The 21,113-nt window shown below is 44.6% G+C and overlaps 1 protein-coding gene across 2 annotated transcripts in view; it reads right to left on the reverse strand.

The window, feature by feature from the left end:
- VIRMA (vir like m6A methyltransferase associated) overlaps positions 1 to 21,113 on the reverse strand; it is a 627,318-nt gene that overhangs the window by 126,689 nt on the left and 479,516 nt on the right. For both annotated transcript variants that reach the window (XM_069220484.1, XM_069220485.1), the window contains exon 20: positions 7,169 to 7,329. In XM_069220484.1, the coding sequence (XP_069076585.1) occupies positions 7,169 to 7,329 (161 nt within the window). The remainder of the gene's footprint in view (positions 1 to 7,168; positions 7,330 to 21,113) is intronic.

A 21,113-nucleotide genomic window follows, 5' to 3' on the forward strand; every position in this document is an offset into this window, starting at 1 on the left:
GAGTTACTCATGAGGATACTGTGTAAATTGAAGGATCTTTGGATCTACCTCTACTACTAGTCACTCAAGGTTTTAGTGCTATTGTCTATGGAGTTTTTTACTGCATGAACAAAGTGAAGCTCATACATCTCAGCCCTCTTCCCAAAGCTGCTGCAAGAATAAAACACAAATCAATATAACTATGTTTTGTGCTAGTGAAGTAAGCAGGATTGTTAGGGAAATAATGTTGAACCTCTTACAAACAGACCAGCAGACTAAGGAGGCACCATTCATGGTCCAAGGGGAGAACCCAACCCTGTGTCTGAGAAAGATTTCAACCAACTGTTCTCCTGCAAGTACATTGTTAAACTGTCATCATCAAACTGTAGGGGAAAAGAGGTGAATATTGACCGATGAGAAGAATACTCGAGTAAGGCTTCACCAAGAACATTATCAAAATCACATAATGAAAAAAGTCAATGAGAGAGAATGAAGACCATCAGACTTATGTGATATAAAACAGAACAGTGCAATTACAAGAATCGTACCAATTAACAAAGCCTCAGGTGTAAAAGGGTAAGAAATATTAAAATAATGAGAAAATCAGTCTGTATCTTCCAAGTGGTATATGTTGCACAGAAATTTGCAGAAGGTCTGAGCTCCTGGAATTTGATATAATACGTAGCTCTAAGTTGTGACAGCCCAAATGAAGAGCTCCAATACAAAAACCAAAAGGAAAATGTTTCTTACAGTAGACATCTGTTTGGGCATACAGTGCGGTAGACTCACATGCTTTGCATTATCCTGCCATCTAGTGTTTTGTCTGGATTGTTACAAGTTGTTTTTCTTTAGGGAAGTTGGTTTTCGAGTCACAGGATAGAGTGACTACTCCCTATCGGTAATACTGCACATGGGCATCAAGTCCTTTGTTAGATTGATTTCCCACAGGCGGGTGAGTAAGAGTAAGGAGAAGAAAGTATAGAAAGAGAGATGTATATGCAATTGTATTTACATATGTACATAAATATATACAAGTCCAAATCAACTACAACGACCACAGGGGTCCGGCGAGGAGGGTACGCACAGGTGAATCTACAGCACTTCATGCCACAAACTGATGTCTACTGAGTAAGTATAATTTTTCATTTAATGGCATTTGTGGCTGTAGACACACATGCTTTGAATAGACTGTAAGGCAGCCCCTCCTAAAAGTGGTGGCTAGTTTGTGGGAGTTGTCTGAAAAAGTGATTTGAGGACAGCTTGTCCTACGACTGCTTGCTGTCGTGCTTGTATATCTACACAACAATGTTATGTGAACGTATGCCATGTAATCCAAGTAGATGCTCTGCAGATGTCAGCCAAAGGAATGTTCCCTAAAATTGCCACAGTAGCACTTTTTTCCTAGTGGAATGTGCCCTAGGAGTTTGTGGTAATTGTCTTTTTTCTTTCACATAACATGTTTGTATGTATCTAACAATCCATCTGCTATATCATTCTTTGAGACTGGTTTCCCTTTGAAAGGTAATGCAAAAGCTATAAAACATTCTGTTTTTCTAAAATCTGTAGTCCTGTCAATATAGTACATGAGTGCTCTCTTTGCATCTAAAGTGTGGAGTGCCCTCTCTGCTATTGAATCAAGTTTGGGAAGAACAATGGCAATTCAATGCTCTGATTGATATGAAATTGAGATATCACTTTTGGGAGAAACCTTGGATTTGTGCTTATTTTTATGTATTTGAAAGAAAGGTTCTTCTATGGTTAATGCCTGGAAATCACTGACACATCTAAGTGATGTGATTGCATCTAGAAATGCTACTGCCCAGGTGAACAAATGAAAAGGACAGGAGTGAAGTGGCTCAAATGAAGGGCCCATGAGTCTAGTGAGGACAATGTTGAGATTCCATTATGGAACAGATGGAAGTCGAGGTGGAATTACCCATTTGAGTCTTTACATGAAGCCTTTAATTACAGGTATTCAGAATAATTTGATATGTTCCTTGTTTTGTAAATATGCAGCTATAGCTGCAAGGTGTAATCTGATTGACGTTTAAGCCAATTTGGCTTGCTGTAAATGTAGCAAATAATTTCTTTAGTAGATGGTTTAACTGGATCAATATGTTTGGATTGGCAGTAATAAAACACTCCCATTTGGCAGCTTATCATGCTCTAGTTGTTGGTCTGCGTGCCTCTTTTAACATTTCCATACTTTCAGGAGGTAATTTAAGGTGTCCAAATTCTTGACTTCAGAAGCCATATCACTAAATTGAGCGATTTGGGATCTGAGTGTCTGATCTGTCCATGGTCCTGAGTGAAAAGATCCAGTCTGTTGGGGAGCTTCTTGTGAGGAACCTGGGAGAGGTCCAAAAGTGTTGTGAACCAAGGTTGACATGCCCCTGTGGGCGCTACTAGTATCATAGTTAGTGATGTTTGTTTGAGTTTGAGAATCAGAAATGGAACGGAATGGGTAAGGGAGGTGTAAAATCGTAAGCATTGCCCTTGGAAAGAGGGTGAGAGTACCGTAACACGAAGTTTGGGCATTTTGCGTTTTCAGCTGTTGCAAAAATCTAGCTGAGGTTTTCCCCACTTTTAGAAGTATGTTTCAAGGACTTGCGGGCGGAGTTCACATTTGTGGACTTGTTGATCCATCCTGATGAGCAAGTCAGCAAACTCGTTGCCCGCTCCTGGGAGATATTCTGCTAGTAGGTGAATGTAGTGGTGGTGAATCCATTTCCATATTATTTGTGCTAGTTGTGATAACGGGAACAACATGTCGCCTCGGTTTTTGCAAATAATATATCACTGTCATATTGTTATGTTTGTCCATTGTGTGTAGTAGTTTTGAAAATGTCCCCCAAATGGTGTGATATGGGGTTGTGGGATCCGTAAGTAGTCAATGTTTTACTGTTGAGGCTGAATCTCAGGAATTAAGGTTTTTGTCTCTGCCTCTGAAATTATTTCCTCTGAAAGACTTCCTAAATGTACCTCTGTTGTGAGAATGTGAGGTCTGTTTAATTTGGGAGGTTGAGGGCTCAGATGTTGAATCCAACTTTTCAATGCTCCTCTGAGAGATATTGGAGCAGATCCTATATTTTGTCCCAGTGGGCCTTGTTGTACCTAGAGAGCAAAGCTTGCGAATTGGCAATACGCCAATGGTTTGCAGCTTGTGCAGCTACTCTCTTCCCTACAACATCCAGGGTTTTACTATTCTTATCTATGGGAAGAGAATCTCCTGTGGCCTGGCTATTAGCTCTTTTCCTGGCTGTAGTAGCCACTATTGAGTCAGGTGGTACTTATAACTTGATAAAAAGTGGGTCTGAGGGTGCCAATTTATATTTTTTGTCTACCCTAGGTCTATTGATCCCGGAGCAGACAGGCTATTGAAAAATATCTGCCACATGGCGCATAATTCCAGAAAGCATAGGGAGATATTGTGTGTCTCTATGTGTGTTGGTCAGTGTGTCAAATAAGAAATCCTCTTCAATGGGTTCTTTATGCATTGTGGCGCTATGGTATGCAGCTGCCCTAGCAATAACCTGTAGGTAGCTGGTTGTACCTTCTGGCGGGAGGCCTAGCAAGATATAGATCTTTTCCGTATTAATGACTCTGTCTGGATCATAAGAATCCTAGGGTTCAGGATCTTGAAGTGTGACTCCTGGGTAGAGATCCACAAATATGGGTGAACTCTGTGGACTAAATTCTTCCAGAATTGGAGATGCAGGAGAAGAGACAGGCGAAGGTGAAGGGGGGAGGGGGAGGTGCAGGCTCAGTTATGGATCTTCTTTGGAGGCAGGGAGGTGTCCAATGCCGCCTGGAACGTTAGCTTCCATTTAAAAGTCACACAGTTGGTGGCGCTATTATGTGCCCTGTACCTTCTTGAATGTATAATCTGTACTGCTTAGTGTCCATAGTTTCAAGTATGGCTGAATAAGTGAGGGCGTGGAGGACAAATGTCCTGAGACCAGAAGTCCCGAAGTAACTATGTCTTTTTGTTTTGGAACCGTTGGTTTTGGACGATAGGCTTTTTTCGGATCCTCACCTGGATTCTGTAGACTCTTGGCTCGAATCTTGGTCCGAGGCAGGTGCAGTCAGTGCCGAAACCTTGCTCATACTTGGTTGGACCAAAGTGGCTATAGTCAATGCCGAAACCTGAGGTTGTTTCTTTGGTTTTGGTGAAGAGTCGGTAGGCAAGGCAGCCGAACCTTCTTTCCGAGACCAACCATGGCTTGTTTTCAGTGGTGGACCTGTGACCTCTGTAGGGGCTTTTTTCTGTGTTTTTGGGTGATGAGATGGGGCCCCAGTAATCAAGCCTTTTGCCAACGTTATAGTCTGACTCGATGTCGGATTCAATGTCAGAGTCTGAAACTTGAATGGAGGAGGCTTCTTCGTGAAGTGGCTGTTCTTGTGCATGTTCCTCCCCAAAAATATCTGGGGTGCCTTCTGGAGATCCACGTGCCATCTCTTACCTGCGAGCCCGCCAGTCCTGTCGAGTTTACTTTGATCAAAAAGATCAACACACCTTGCACGTAGCCTCTTGATGATCTGGAGAAAGGCACAGGTTACACATTCAAACGTGATCAGTGTAAGGAAACTTCAAGTGGCACTGAGAACAGAAATGAAAAAGTATCCATTCCATCAGGATTATGTTCTTTTTGAGCCCATTAGTATTTAAGCCCGAAGGCCGATTAGGCCACCTCAAAGGGCGTGCGGGCGAAAAACTTGTCCCTATGAGTCCAACAAATCGATGTGAAAAGTGAGAAATAAGATCGAAATTACAATACCGTAGAATATAGATAAGACGGAGAAAACGAGAACGAGTCGAAGACAGACCGAAAGATTACACGTCCGAAAACGACGGCAGAGAGAAAACAATCTATCAAAGGACTTGGTACCCATTCGCAGTATAAGAGAGAAAGAGAAAGAGAAAGAGAAAGAGAAAGAGAGAAAGAGAAAGAGAAAGAGAAAGAGAAAGAGAAAGAGAAAGAGAAAGAGAAAGAGAAAGAGAAAGAGAAAGAGAAAGAGAAAGAGAAAGAGAGAAAGAGAAAGAGAAAGAGAGAGAGAGAGAGAGAGAGAGAAAGAAGCCACTCGATTCGAAAAACAACTTGTAACACTCCAAATCCAACACTAGATGGCAGGATAATACAAAGCATGTGTGTCTACAGCCACACATGCCATAGAACTAGGTGTTTTTCAAGAACAAACATGATATAAAACGTAGTAACTAGGATGAGAGTGACTACACAACAAAAGAAAAGGTAGTATCTGGAGTTTGGAGTATTAATGAAGGTAAAAGCCATTAACCTGTTAGAAAAGATTATCTTGAGGGACAGCCTGACTGTCACAAAATTGCCTTTGATGTGAAAGGTTAACAGAAGAGATTTCCAACGACAGAATGTTTAAATATCAATAGTCCACCAACAAAATGTTTGAACTCTATGTCAGCATGGAGTTAGTTTTGGGCATCTGAATAAGAGTTTGGTAAGATGGTATGCTAGGGGCACATTTCTGAGCAAGGATGGCATCTGGCAATGAAGGGCCGTGGGTACACAACAGACAATCAGGCCTTTCGTTGCCACATAAATGAAATCAACGCAGGGGTAATGTGATCTCTGAGGTGCGAACCACAAAAATGAAGCAACGTGTATAGTACTATACTCTCTGGAAACTACAATAGTCTTGTCAAACACTTAAGTGATCCTGTGGGACAAGACCAACATGGGCTGAGCTGGTCAAACTCTTGTAGGTGGTAAAATGCTTTTTTTGCCTTGGACAATTTGACAGGGTACTAGGAGCAGGTGCATGGAAACAGGCCAGTCTAACAGTGGTTAGGAAAGGACTTCTGAATTGAGAAGCAAGGCTCATAGTGATGTATCCAGTTTGGATGCATTAAAAGCAATTAACTATTTGACAACAATCAACAAGTTTATTACAATCATGAGAAGCGAGATGTCATCAATATACATATATAACCCTAAGTTAAGGCTTTAAAAATATCTTCAAGTAGCATCATAGATGTTGTTGAAGGTAGGAGCAAGTGCAGACTTTGAGGATCACCAAAGGTGATGACAATGGAGGTGAAGACCACGTTCACCTTGTGAAATATACTGTCCAAAAAGGAGAAGAAGCCCAGGAGGGCAATCTGATAGTACAGTTGATAACAAGACCATCAAGGAGTATTTTTTTATTCAACCAGGTCAACAGAGGCTGAAAGATGAAGGACTATCAAAACAAGCCTGCTGCTGCTCCAGGGTAGCTGATGGTCTCACATGGACCTAATTGAGATCTCAGTCGCTAAATGGGATTGAAATCCAAATTCAAATCCAGAAGGTTGTTTTGTTCTAGGTGAGCATACATTTAAGAATTTACCACAGACTTAAGTACTTTGTCTCAGCAAGGGACAGTAGACAGTCTAAGTGCATATTAGGCTTTTTAAGCAGTGAGATACCTCCTTTAAAGCTGAACACGCACTGAAATTCACAAACCACCCAGTTAAGATCCGGACAATAAGGAGAATCTCAAGTTTGCCATCACTGAGCTCTGACCTCTAACCTTGGTCATAAAACGGCTACTAACAATTAGGCTGGCTAAATATGCCCATAGCAGCATCAAATAATGATCAGATAAAGAGTTATGGAACTGACTGAGGGATGAGTGCTTCAGGCTTGTCACAGAAGACAGTGCTATAATGACTCTTGAAAGTGGAACACGATTTTCACTAAAGGAAATGTTTCGCTTTAATTGATCCTTTGAAGAAAAACAGACATGGTAGGTTTGTGTCACACACATCATTTTACCAACAGGGGAAGAAGAATGATGTCAGAAATACAATGCTTTTCCCCTCAAAACCATGTATTTTTTCATTGCCACTTATTACAATGAAACATTAATGTTTATGAATTCAAAGACACCCATGAGAGACAACCATTACAAATATGTTATTTTTTCTTTCTGCATGTACTCCTTTATTAATGTTAAAATGTACAAATTACTCAAAAAAATCAGTTGAAGGAATGTTAAGATTACATTAGGCACTACACCTACACAGATTCAGAAGTCAGCATTTAAGACAAGGGAACTTATTTCTTATCTCTGACCCTCTTCTGTCACCCTCTTGTCAACTTTTTCATATCATATCATATACATGGTGATGATTTAATTTCCTCAGAATACCAGATTTCATAATGGGACTTACCTGTTATTAAATAGGTTTGAAAGAGAGTCTGGAGGGGAAAGTGCAGGCTCCACATCTTGGTCACTCAGAGGTGCCGGATTACCAGCTGCTTCAAGCATCTGCCTTAACCCAACCACATTGTCCATCAAAGACTCAAGACTGTCATCTTCTTTAGAGTGCTCCTGAACAAGAGATACAAACAGAAGTATGGGCATGGTAAACAGAGGGGACTATCATATGCAAAGTACTTTTGTGCAAAAGGGCAATAAAAATTATCTATTAAAAGTACTGGAAATAAAATATTCAATTGTGTGACTCAAGCTAGTATCCAGGTTAAACACTGACATTGTCAACTTGTTTTCTTTGACACTGGAATAAACAAGCAGATCACTTATCTATGCATCTGAAAGCTCCTGAGTTTTGATGCATTATTCCATGTTCGTTAAACTGACTTGGTAATCCACATATTAGACTGGCAGGTCCATATGAATTGAGAATGCACATGTACCAGCATGAACATAGCAGCCAGACTGACTGTTAAAAATAACTATGACACATTGTGGACAGTAGCTAGCAGGATTTATTTTCTCAGTGACAATAAGAATGACATGAGGATAATGTGCTCCTTATTATAGTAGCTACAGTATACATGAAAATTAGGCACTAGTTTTAATATTTTCTAAAGCAGTGGTTCCCAACCTTTTGACTTCTGTGGACCCCCACTTTATCAATAGTGGAACCCCCCACTGAACCATTATTGGAATCGAGGGACCCCCCCACTGGGTTATTACTGAAAGCTGGGGACCTAATTTGTTAAAGTTATTTAATTTTCTAAGCAGTCGCGGCCCCCCTAAGAAGGCCTTGTGGACTCCCAGGGGTCCCTGGACCACAGTTCGGAACCACTTTTCTAAAGAGCAGCACAAAATAGTATGTGTTTCTCAAGTTAGGAATACAGCTAGAGGTAGTTACTCTTTCATCCTTCCCTACTTGTCTACCGTGGGATTTGGGGAAAAACCTTTATACGGACTTTATTTTGTATCGAACATTGAGTATAGTGCTATATGTAGCGAATATATATTTTTACAAACACACTTTCAAGTTTACATTCCTTTATCTCAGCACTGAAACTCTCCTTAGTAACATCAAGGATCATATTAGGTGGGCATTTTGCAGAAGGCTGATGACCTCAATATTCTTGCTGCTAAAGTTTCAAAAACAAGAGGTAATACTGCATTTGATTTGGCATGAACCACAGCTCACATGTAGGTGAATTGCTCTTACGTGGAGGTGAGAGAGAATGGAAAAGTCATGAAACTGAACTCCTGGTGAACATGTGGAGTAGTATAAAGTGCGACTTTGGTGCATTTATGTAGCAATGTCTTTTATTATTCAGGCTGATTACTACAGAGAGACAGGATGAGAGATTCTTTGGAATACAGACAGAAGATGATGGGACCTCACGGGTTAAAGACAGACTGTCTTGATATAAAATATTGTTGATGCAGAGCTGTCTTCTGCTCTTCTCTGAATGTGGGAGATATTCCTCTATGTCCTAGATGTAGGCTCTTAATGATTTGCAAAGCCTGTGCCACGTACAGCAGTTGTCTTTCCACTTGTCCTAGCTTCATTTGTAATGGAGAACATAGGAGGTTTCACCTTGCTTGGCTAAAGGTGTAGGAAACTGGCTCTGTATATACTATACCAAACTGAGGTATAGTGTGTGCCCACAGTCCAGGTGTTCCTCAGAGGCTTAACAAAAACTAAAGTAGATAATACTAACGTTCTCTTTTGTGGTAGTGTGGTCAAGCAGTTAGGCTTATCAGACGGTAGTGCAACATTTGTTGTACACACTCAGGAAATGAGGTACAAACTCAATGACTAACTCTAGGCCAACTGTTTTTATATGGCAAAATGTATTTTGTTACTTTAATACTAGAACCAGAAGAACTTTGTTGCAGGAAAGTACAGTTGTTAATCGGTATTAAGCATATGTACCAAATGTACTTTAGTTGTTTTTTGTAAATAAAGCAGTTTATAAGTAAGTAGCAATTTCTATATCAACAGTTGACATTTAGTGCAATTTTCCCTAGGACTCAGAGTTCTGGGGTGGGGAGGTGGAGTGTTAGCACAGAAAACAGGTAAGTACACTGTAGGAAGCTGACTCTGTATATACTGTATCAAAATGAGATGTAGTGTGCACAGAGTCCAGGGGTTTCCCAGAGGCTAAAGTAGATAATAGTAATGCTCTCTTTTGTGGTAGTGTGGTCGAGTAATTAGGCTTATCAGAGGGTAGTGCAAAGCATTTGTTGTACACACACACAGACAATAGAAGAAGCACACACTCAATGACTTAACTCCAGACCAATGGTTTTTGTATAACAAAAATATATTTTCTTAATTTATTTTTAGAACCACAAGATTCAAGTTGCAGGTAAATACTTCAATAGATTCGTATTTAACACATGTACCAACAGGACTTTGTTTGAAATTGATAAGTTATACAGTTTTTGAAATATTGGCAATAATCTGTTTTAAAACTTGACAGTGCAATTTTCAGAAACAGTTTCTGGGGGAAAGAAAAGTTAGATCGTTTTACAGGTAAGTTCAACACCTACAGTTCCAGGATCCGGGGGTTATGAAGTCCACAGGTTGGGGTTCAAGATAACCCCAAACATCCACCACCAGCAACACAGGGCCGGCCGGGTGCAGAGATCAAAGTGTAGGCAAAATTAACATGGGCTCCCATGGAGACTGGAGGCACCCGGTTTCAGATCTGCAGGTAGGTAAGTACCCGCATCTTCAGAGGGCAAACTTGGGGTGTTTAGAGGAGCAAGGGAGGAGGGGGGTACAAGCAGGCACCAAACCTACACCCTCAACAGCGCTGGGGCGACCGGGTGCAGAGTGCAAACAAGGTGTCGGATCTACATTGATTCTCTATGAGGGGACCACTGGGGTCACTCAGGGGCTGCAGGCGAGCTCCAGGAGGTTGTCTCGGTAAAACCACAGGCTGGACAGGGCAGAGGGCCACCTGCTGAACGTTGCTGCACTGGGCGTCAGTTTTTCCAATGCCTGGGGGCTACGGGTGCAGTGGTCTTTAGGCGTCGGATCTCTTTGTCCGGAGCTTTCGCGGGCGGGGTGGGGGTGGGGGTGGGGGTCACTTGCTCGGCATCGCCTGGGAATCGTCTGTAGTTGGTTGGACCACTTGGACACGGCCGTGGGTGTTGGGTGCAAAGTGGTTAGGACTCACGCTTTTGGGGTGAGGTTGGAGTCCTTAGTTGTTGTTTCTTCTTGAACAGGGCCCCTGTCCACGGGAGTTCTTGGTCCTTTTGGGTGCAGGGCAGCCATCTAGAGCTTGTCCTGCTGGATGCGTCGCTGTTCTTTTGTAGGTTCTTTGAAGCAGGAGACAAGCCGGTAGGGCTGGGACCAAGTCAGTTGTCGTCTGCCTTCTTCTCTCCTGGGGTTTCAGCTTAGCAATCCTTTTTTCTTGTCAGGTCGCCAGGAATCAGACGACTTGGGTTCAAGGGAGCCCTTAAATCCTGGATTTAGGGGCTTTACACGAGTCAGAGGCAGTAGCCAATGGCTACTGCCCCTGAGGGTGACTACACCCTTCTTATTTCTACTCCCTCTGGGGAAGGGGACACAATCCTAACCCTATTGGTCCCTGCCCTCCAACTCAAGATGGAGGATTCTGCAGGGAGAGGGTTACCTCAGCTCTGGACGCCTTAGGGGTGGTCTTAGCTGGGGTGGTCACTCCTCCCTGTATTCCAGATGGACTTGCCACCAAAAGTGGGGCTTTGTCTGGGGGGCCAGCATCTCCACTAGATTGAGTACCCTGGGGCACTGTAACAGGAGGCCTGAGCCTTTGAGGCTCACTGCCAAATGGTACAGTTCCTGCAGGGGGAGGTGTGAAGCACCTCCACCCACAGCAGGCTTTGTTTCTGACCCCAGAGAGCACAAAGGCTCTCACCCCGTGGGATCAGAAAGTTGTCTGTTGGTGGCAGGCTGGCACAGACTGGTCAGCCCTGCACTAAAGGGTTAGGTCATCATCATCATAGCTTTAATTCGGTAATAAAAATACCATAAGAGCACATTTTACAATACACTTTAAGAAATATTACAAAGACAGTAATATAAAATCCTCTACCTAAACAGATTAAAATACAGAGGTAAAAGTGCAGTATGTGTGAGTTTAAAAATATAGTCAGGTGTTACAAGGAAGGCTCGAAAAGGGACAGAAGTCTAGTTCATACTTTGGCACTGGACATTCCAAAATTATCTGTAGAATGCTGCATTTGTGGTTATGTCTTCAGACTTGATTCAGCTTTAATGTAATGCATTATAAGTTGCTCCCCAAGCACTTTGCTCTTATATGCCAAATTGCATCTAAAAATGTTGCCAATGCACATGCCACAGTCCCATGGGGGTTTAATCTGCAAAACCTAAGAGCTAAGGGCCGATTACTGAAGCCCATGGATCTGCAGAGTAGTATAATCCATTGAGCCCTCTGTTTAGAATAAGCGGGACAATGGAATAAAACATGGGCAATACATTCAACAGTTCCACAACCCATTGGGCATGAATCTAAGTGACTGTCTTGTTGGGACTATCTACAAGCAAGAGCGCGTAGTGGTAGCGATCCTAACCTGAATCTAATGTAAAGTGCGAGTACTCGAGGAGATGAAATCAAATCCATGTATTTTTCAAATTCATAATGACAATTAACTGATATAAAACTATCTATCAGACTAAAATAGGGTACCTCTGCTAACTTTTCTACTTGTAGGTTTAGCCAATATGCATCCTTAACAGCCTGCACAGTGATTTTTGGGAGATGAAGAGGGTCTGACCAGAACACGCCCAGGCCTAGTTTGGTAAGAGTGTTTTCAACGTGATTGCACCACAGGATTTTTTTCATTGTATGTGTGCTCAGCAAGGAATTCAGCCATATTCTATATGGGCTAAAAATGTCCGCAGACCAGATCCTCATCCAGTACAATATTGGTCTTAGGGCAGCTATATGAGAGATGGAATATATGTTTAAATCTATCCGAATGGGCAGTGTAGGAGAGCTTACAGGTATTTTTAATAGTGCTTTTATGAAGAAAAAAAAATGTGGCTTGCTCTAGGTCCCTCAAGTTGCTGTGCCCCCATAACTCTGCTCCATACAGAGCCCCCCCCTCTAGTTTGGGCTTTATATATTTCTATCGCGGGAGAGTTGGCAAATCTCAGAACACCCCGAGTTGATATATGACTTTAATAAGTGGGCCTGCCATTTGTGTGAGTCCTCCAATATGACTCCCAGATAGTCAAAGTCAGTGACTCTTTCTAATGCTTCCCCATTCAAAAACATCAGCTTCCTCGCTCTGTGTTTTGTGTCACCAAAACCATATATTTGGTTTTGGAGGTATTAACTTTCAGGCCATGGTCTTTGCAGAAGCCCGTAAACATCTCAAGTAAATTGGTGAGTCCATGAGCAGTTTGCGATAATAACAAAGTATCATCCGCAAATAGCAAACACTGGGTCTTTATCCCACCTAATTTAGGTGCATCATTAACGCAATCCAGTAGGTAAGGAATACAAGCATTAATAAACAATAGAAAAGGTGTGGGGACCAACACACGCCCCTGCCTCACCACTCTGCGAATTGGGATCTCTCTCGTTACCTTCCCATTTGGTCCCCATTGGATTTTGGCATAACTCTCAGAGTACAATTCTTTGATCAAGTTTAATAGGGGTCTCAGAGTTCCAGCTCTGTCCAGTACCTCCCACAGTTTGCAGCGCTGGACCAGATCGAATTCAGACTTAAGGTCTACAAAAGCAACAAAAAGTTTACTTGCGTCAAGGTCCACCATCTTCCATTTGATTGTGAGAAACTGGAATATCTGGTCAACTGTGCTTATTCTCTGCCTAAAACCTACTTGGAGGTGGCTAAGGTCTTGGGTCTCTTCTATCCACTCTTTTAGCCTGGTCAGAACCTGATGGCAAAATATTTTTTGAAGGTTATCCAAAAGGCTAATTGGTCTATAATTCTCCGGGGCAAACCTATCCCCTTTTTTATAGATGGGTACAATAATTGCTCCCTTCCAGGAGCAGGGATAATTGCCACTAGCCAAAACAGCATTTGATACCTTATTAACATAGGGGCCCCAAATATCAAGATCAGATCTAAACAAATCAGCGGGTATACCATCTAACCCGGGTGCTTTTCCTGGTTTTCGGGCCTTAAAGGCCATCTTAGTTTCCTTGAGAGTGAAGGGAGTCAAGCTACCTACAGAGGAGGAGACATGTGCAGGTTCAATATTATTAGTAGTTGAAACATCGGACTCAGTAAAATGTCCGGCCCAATTTTCGGGGGGAATATGACAGTCAGGTCTGAGGTTTCATTTCGTACGTTTAGAGCCACCAGGGACCAGAAGTTTTTCAAGTTTTTCTCCTTAGCTGCTAACAACAATTCCTGCCACAACGACTTTCCCCAGTTGTTTTTACAGGTCTTCATTACAGATGCATACTCACGCCTAGCATGAGTTATCATGTGTCTATCTTTGGATTTTATTGCTTTTAAAAGGCTGCTCTTAGCCTCTCTACATGCCTTACCAAACCACCCACCTGTGATGGGATCCTACTTTTGGATAATTGTTCTCCCTAACAGTTCTAAAAAATAGCTCTTTCAGAGCAGAGAAAAGGCCTACATGCATGGCCATAACCTCGTTCGGGGAATTTAGGCAAGAGCCATCCATTAGTTGATGGGTTAATACTAGGTGTAAGGAAATGCCTCCTTGGCATGGTTACCCCCTGACTTTTTGCCTTTGCTGATACTATGTTTTGAATTGAAAGTGTGCTGAGGCCTGCTAACCAGGCCCCAGAACCAGTGTTCTTTCCCTAACCTGTACTTTTGATTCCACAATTGGCACACCCTGGCATCCAGATAAGTCCCTTGTAAGTGGTATCCCTGGTACCAAGGGCCCTGATGCCAAGGAAGGTCTCTAAGGGCTGCAGTATGTCTTATGCCACCCTGGAGACCCCTCACTCAGCACAGACACACTGCTTGCCAGCTTGTGTGTGCTGGTGAGAACAAAACGAGTAAGTCGACATGGCACTCCCCTCAGGGTGCCATGCCAGCCTCTCACTGCCTATGCAGGTATAGATAAGTCACCCCTCTAGTAGGCCTTACAGCCCTAAGGCAGGGTGCACTATACCATAGGTGAGGGCATCAGTGCATGAGCACTGTGCCCCTACAGTGTCTAAGCAATACCTTAGACATTGTAAGTGCAGGGTAGCCATAAGAGTATATGGTCTGGGAGTCTGTTTTACAAGAACTCCACAGCACCATAATGGCTACACTGAAAACTGGGAAGTTTGGTATCAAACTTCTCAGCACAATAAATGCACACTGATGCCAGTGTACATTTTATTGTAACATACACCCCAGAGGGCACCTTAGAGGTGCCCCCTGAAACCTTAACCGACTATCTGTGTAGGCTGACTGGTTCCAGCAGCCTGCCACAACCGAGATATGTTGCTGGCCCCATGGGGAGAGTGCCTTTGTCACTCTGAGGCCAGTAACAAAGCCTGCACTGGGTGGAGATGCTAACACCTCCCCCAGGCAGGAGCTGTCACACCTGGCGGTGAGCCTCAGAGGCTCACCCCTTTGTGCCAGCACCGCAGGACACTCCAGCTAGTGGAGTTGCCCGCCCCCTCCGGCCACGGCCCCCACTTTTGGCGGCAAGGCCGAAGAAAATAATGAGAATAACAAGGAGGAGTCACTGGCCAGTCAGGACAGCCCCTAAGGTGTCCTGAGCTGAAGTGACTCTAACTTTTAGAAATCCTCCATCTTGCAGATGGAGGATTCCCCAATAGGATTAGGGATGTAGCCCCCTCCCCTTGGGAGGAGGCACAAAGAGGGTGTACTCACCCTCAGGGCTAGTAGCCAATGGCTACTAACCCCCCAGACCTAAACGCGCCCTTAAATTTAGTATTTAAGGGCTTCCCTGAACCTAAGAATTTAGATTCCTGAAACTACAAGAAGAAGAGGACTGCTGAGCTGAAAAACCCCTGCAGAGGAAGAACAGAAGACACCAACTGCTTTGGCCCCAGACTTACCGGCCTGTCTCCTGGCTTCCAAAGAAACCTGCTCCAGCGACGCTTTCCAAGGGACCAGCGACCTCTGAATCCTCTGAGGACTGCCCTGCTTCAAGAAAGACAAGAAACTCCCGAGGACAGCGGCACTGCTCCACAAGAACTGCAACTTTGTTTCAAGGAGCAGATTGAAAGACCCCTGCAACTCCCCGCAAGAAGCGTGAGACTTGCAACACTGCACCCGGCGACCCCGGCTCGACTGGTGGAGAACCAACACCTCAGGGAGGACCCTCCGGCGACTCCAAGACTGTGAGTAACCAAAGTTGTCCCCCCTGAGCCCCCACAGCGACGCCTGCAGAGGGAATCCCGAGGCTCCCCCTGACTGCGACTGCCTGAACTCCATTTCCCGACGGCTGGAAAAGACCCTGCACCCGCAGCCCCCAGCACCTAAAGGAACGGAACTCCTGTGCATGAGTGACCCCCAGGAGGCCCTCTCCCTTGCCCAGGTGGTGGCTACCCCGAGGAGCCCCCCCCTTGCCTGCCTGCATCGCTGAAGAGACCCCTTGGTCTCCCATAGGAAACTATTGGAAACCAGACGCGTGTTCCCACACTGCACCCGGCTGCCCCCGCGCTGCTGAGGGTGTATTTTTTGTGTGGACTCGTGTCCCCCCCGGTGCCCTACAAAACCCCCCTGGTCTGCCCTCCGAAGACGCGGGTACTTACCTGCTGGCAGACTGGAACCGGGGCACCCCCTTCTCTCCATTATAGCCTATGTGTTTTGGGCACCTCTTTGACCTCTGCACCTGACCGGCCCTGAGCTGCTGGTGTAGTGACTTTGGGGTTGCTCTGAACCCCCAACGGTGGGCTACCTTGGACCAAGAACTGAAACTTGTAAGTGACTTACTTACCTGTGAAACCTAACAAAACTTTACCTCCCCCAGGAACTGTGAAAATTGCACTATGTCCACTTTTAAAACAGCTTATTGTGTTTTATGTAAAAAGTATACATGCTAATGTAATGATTCAAAGTTCCTAAAGTACTTATCTGCAATACCTTTCAAATGAGATATTACATGTAGAATTTGAACCTGTGGTTCTTAAAATAAACTAAGAAAATTTATTTTTCTATAACAAAACCTATTGGCTGGATTTGTCTCTGAGTGTGTGTTCCTCATTTATTGCCTGTGTGTATGTACAACAAATGCTTAACACTACTCCTTTGATAAGCCTACTGCTCGACCACACTACCACAAAATAGAGCATTAGTATTATCTCTTTTTGCCACTATCTTACCTCTAAGGGGAACCCTTCGACTCTGTGCATGCTATTCCTTACTTTGAAATAGCACATACAGAGCCAACTTCCTACACTAGGGCACGCATTTTTTACCCACAATTTATTGGTGCTTCTGAAAGAGTCGCATTTCAGGACGCGCTTATTGGAGGACACTCCGTAGGAGGAGGTGGACTTGTGATTATTTTGTGCGTCTGTTTTGGCAAAAAGCTGCCCATCATATGTTACCAAGATGGGGGCATGGTCGCTGTTGTATTGGTTGCCCACCCTAATATCTTTGATGGCGTGCCATATCCTCACATCAATGAGAAAAAAATCTAGTTTACTGATATAAGACCCTCTAAAAAACAAGGGTTTCGCAGGAGTGTCTGAGGGAAAACGCCCACTTCCTGGGTGAAGGCCATGTGTTATCATAAAATCTATGACCTGAAGAGCCCTGTTACTGGATTTAAGCTGTTTTTTAAGGGACAAGAATGGAGGGATGTTCCATGATAAATATTCTAACTGCGAGATCTCAGAGAAAGCAGAATTCGGCTCCAGGGACACATTAAAATCTCCAGCTCCAATAATAAAGTGCGAACTATAATATCCGACACAAGGGCATTCAGCATCTTGATGGTTTTAGACAATTGGTTAGGGGGGGCCTGGCGTAAACATTAACACACAATAACAAAGAACCTTGCTTTTGCTGTATTGATTAAGCCAATATGTCAGCCGAGTCCACATACATTTCCCTGATATTGCCCATCTCAGAATTTATTATCCACGTAATAAGACCCCCCGCGGCTCTCCCCGCAGGGGACGGATTAGCTTCTTTACAAAAGGAGTTCAAACCTTTTCTAAAGGCATTGGAAGTATCCCAGGTTTCCTGAAACAGGCAAATGTTAAATTTGTCAATGAACTCCCCCCAATCAACATCATCTAGTTTGCTACGAATTCCAGCCAGATTCCATGTCATAGACTCTGGAGTTGGGAAATCCTGGCCTATAGGGACCTTCTTGGGGGGGGCGGGGGGTACCCGTTCTGACATAAATCTCCCCAGCCGTGTTTGCATCGAACCCCAGAGCCAGACTCCTGGGGGGAGAAAGCTCTGGATCTGGATCACCGACCAGCTGCAGATTAGCGATGGGGGGGAGGGGTTTTTGGGGGGATGGGTGGGGCGGGGGGTGCACTGTTATCCTGAGTAGCTGGAGGAAAAATCAGTGAATCAATGTCTGAAACAGCATCTATTTGGACTATCTCCCCTAGGCTGGTTCTCTCAGTCGGGCAGACGTATTCCTTTTTGTGGGCCAAGGGAGGCATCTCTTCAGATGAAGCTGGATGTCCGGCTCTCTCAATTTGAGGTCTAGCATTCAGAGTGCCGTATCCAATGAGTAACCTTGTTTATTATTGAAGCTCTATCTTCATGCGGTAATGGAGGTACCTTGCACATAAGAATTGGGTAGCCACTACTTAAAGATTTGAGAGAAGTTTGCGCGGTAGTAGAGTCCCATGCACAGGGTCGAGAAGCGGGTGGAACTTGTGGGTGACTCTTTGTACCAAGTAGTCTAATAAGACTAGTCTGCGATCCTCTGTCACCCTGATCAGGCCTGCCAGTAGGGCATACGTAGCCCTCCTTCCTTGCACTGACTTGTTTTACGGAGATAGGAATGGTATTGATGGGCTCTTCCTTATGCATAGGTGCAATGTCCCTTGCCGAGCTGATGGGGCGTAAAATAGTTAAAGCTTCCGTCATTATTGACTTCAACTCCCTTACTTCTTCTTTTAGGCCAATGATAAGGGTGACAACTTCCTCCTGGGAGTGGGCTACAATAGGATGTTGACTTATAGGTCGTGGGCTTAGGGTGGGACTTCCCCGTTCATGGGCTTGGTCCTGTGATTTCAGCGGGAGAAAGCGATTAGTGCAGGGAATATCATGCACAATCACACTGCCTAATAAAGGGTTCTCTGGGCTTAAATGTGATGAGCTAGATCCCATGGGTTTTGTATTTGGTCCATCAACCTGAGCTGCCAATGTCCTCAAAGTAACATCACTAACGGAAGGGTTTTCTTTGCTCGGGAGTCTAGCCGACAGAAAAGGGGCGAGAGAGACGTTTTTCAGCCTTTTCTGTGGATCCTTCTCCTTTTTGCACAACAAATATTCTACCTCTTTGATCAAAGTGTCTATTTCATTAGTTACGCAATCAGAGAGGGTATGCAGCGTTTGATGGAACTTGGGAATTTTAGTTTGAACTGTGCCCACCGGTGGACTTCCTTTTGCCTTGCGCTTCCCCATTTTAGCAAACTTGCGCTGTATAAGTATCTGCTGCACGGGTCTAGAAGCGCCAAGCAACATCGTAATACAGGGATAGTTCCTACCTTAAAACTAAGAGGGGTTGCCCAGCCTGGCCTCAGACGGGCTCGGATGGGCCCGCCCTTGGCTTGGGCTTTGCCGGGCGCAGCCCGCGCTTGTCACGTGTTGTGGGGCGGCGCAATGCGCTTTTGGCGCTCGCGTTCCTGACTCCGCCCTCACACAGCAGCAACAGGATCCTGGGACAGGGAGTCATTAAGCAGCACAGCAGTATTTATCCCCCCAGGTTAGGTAAAATACAGGGGACATCTTTAAGATACCCTCTGGGTACATTTGACAATAAATCCAGCACTGTGTGGGTTTATTGTGCTGAGAAGTTTGATACCAAACTTCCCAGTCTTCAGTGAAGCCATGACTCTACCACAGACCAGAGTCCTCTGATCTCCATCTCTCCCAAATGGCCCCCCCAACCCAGGATTGACTACAGTCAGCTCTGAGTGGGGAAGTGAAAGGGGTCTGCAGCTGACCCAATCTGTGTTCTTCGGACACCACTGCAGTTCTTCTTTTGCAGCTCACAGGTAGGAGAGATTGCCCTTATGCTGCGACCACTGGGACATAAGGTCCCACTGCCAAGCCTGCATATGCCAACAGGCATGCAACTACCAGCAGTATGCAGGAGGCCATGAGGCCAAGCCGCCTCAGAGTGAGTCTCACTGAATTCCAGAATAGAGGCTGAAACAATGAAACCATAACCCAAATACCATGGACTCTCTGCTCTGAGGATAGGCATGAAACTGCACTGTATCCAGAACAGCTTCAATGAAAGCAAGCGTCTTAGAGGGAGTCAGGTGTGACTTTGACATATTTATAGTGAACCCTAGCAAATGCAGGAGGTCCGCTGTAGCCTAATGGTGGGAGATGACTTTCTTGAGCCAGAACACCTGCAACAGTCAATTGTCAAGGTGGAGGAACAATGGAACTCCTGACCTTCTCAGGTGTGCTGCAACCACTATCATCACCTTGGTGAACAACCGAGGGGCATGACCAAGGCCAAAAGGGAGCACAGTGAACTCGAAATGCTTGTGGCCCATCGCGGACTGCATGAAGGGTTTGTGGGCAGGCAGGACAGGAATGGGGAAGTAGGCATCCAGCAAGTCCAACTTTACCATACAGTTTCTAAGGTTTAGGGCAGACAGAACCTGGGCTAGCTTAGCCTGTACTTTCTGACGGAGAAGGGAGAGCAGTTGGTCCGTCAGCCGGTCTGAGGATGGTGGCATGGAAGGCAGGGTAACCCCGCTTAACGATCCAAAGTACTCACTTGTCCTCTGTCATGATATGCCAGTATTGAAGGTGATGTCAAATCCTGACACCAACTGGATACCAGTGATTGTATGAGGGCAAACTAGAGTGGTTGGGAGGCTGCAGGGGGCGGAGAGACGAAATCAGATTGAGTCTACCTCTGGCTCAATGACCCACAAGGCTTGTGGGAACCATGTCTGTGGTCAGGAAAGGACCGGGGAGTCTGTTGGCCATGGTAGCTGGGAGAGAATGGACATGGTTAGTAGCTCCTATCGTGGGCGCGGGAAGGGGCACAAGGAAGAATGGTGTTGGCATGAGGCCTTGATGATGTTCACAGACCTGGCTTTGGCTTGGCTGTCCTTACAGCACTCCAGTGCTTAATCTGTTTACATAGAGACAGGTGCCAGTGGAGGGCATGACTATAAGGGAGACCTGGACATTCTCCAAAAAGCCAGTTGATCTCAGCCAGATGTGCATCTAAGTGTCACTAACGATGCAATCACTCTGCCTAGTGAAGTGTGACCATGCATCCCTATTTTAGCGGGACAGTCCCGGGTTTTCACCAGCAGTATCAGCAGATTTCAAGAAATTTAGCTCATGTCCTGGTTTTTAGAGGGGGTTGACTGAAAACAGTGGGAGATACTTTTTTTATGTTTTCCTAAAGCAGGAATAGTTAGCAGCTATTATCAGAAAGCAATTCAACTAACAGGCATGATACTGGCTTTAAGAATTTCATTTTATGTTCTTAGTGCCTCTCCTGAAACTGTATGCTGATGAGCGATGTCATTTTGTGTACTCGGTTGAAGAAAATTGAAGTCCTTCTTCTGTTTTTACGAAATGTCCCTGTTTTTTCTTTAAAAATCTGGTCACCCTAGCCTAGTGAACCTTTCTTTGCAGTCTGCAGTAAACTTTGTGTGTCTCTGCCATCTGCATTAGTCTACGACAGAATGGCTTGGGCTACTGACATCTGCTAGTTCCTCATACCAGTTTGCGTTGGTCTCTTTCTG

This window comes from Pleurodeles waltl, chromosome 2_2 (genome assembly GCF_031143425.1).
Source record: "Pleurodeles waltl isolate 20211129_DDA chromosome 2_2, aPleWal1.hap1.20221129, whole genome shotgun sequence".
Classification (NCBI taxonomy): domain Eukaryota; kingdom Metazoa; phylum Chordata; class Amphibia; order Caudata; family Salamandridae; genus Pleurodeles; species Pleurodeles waltl.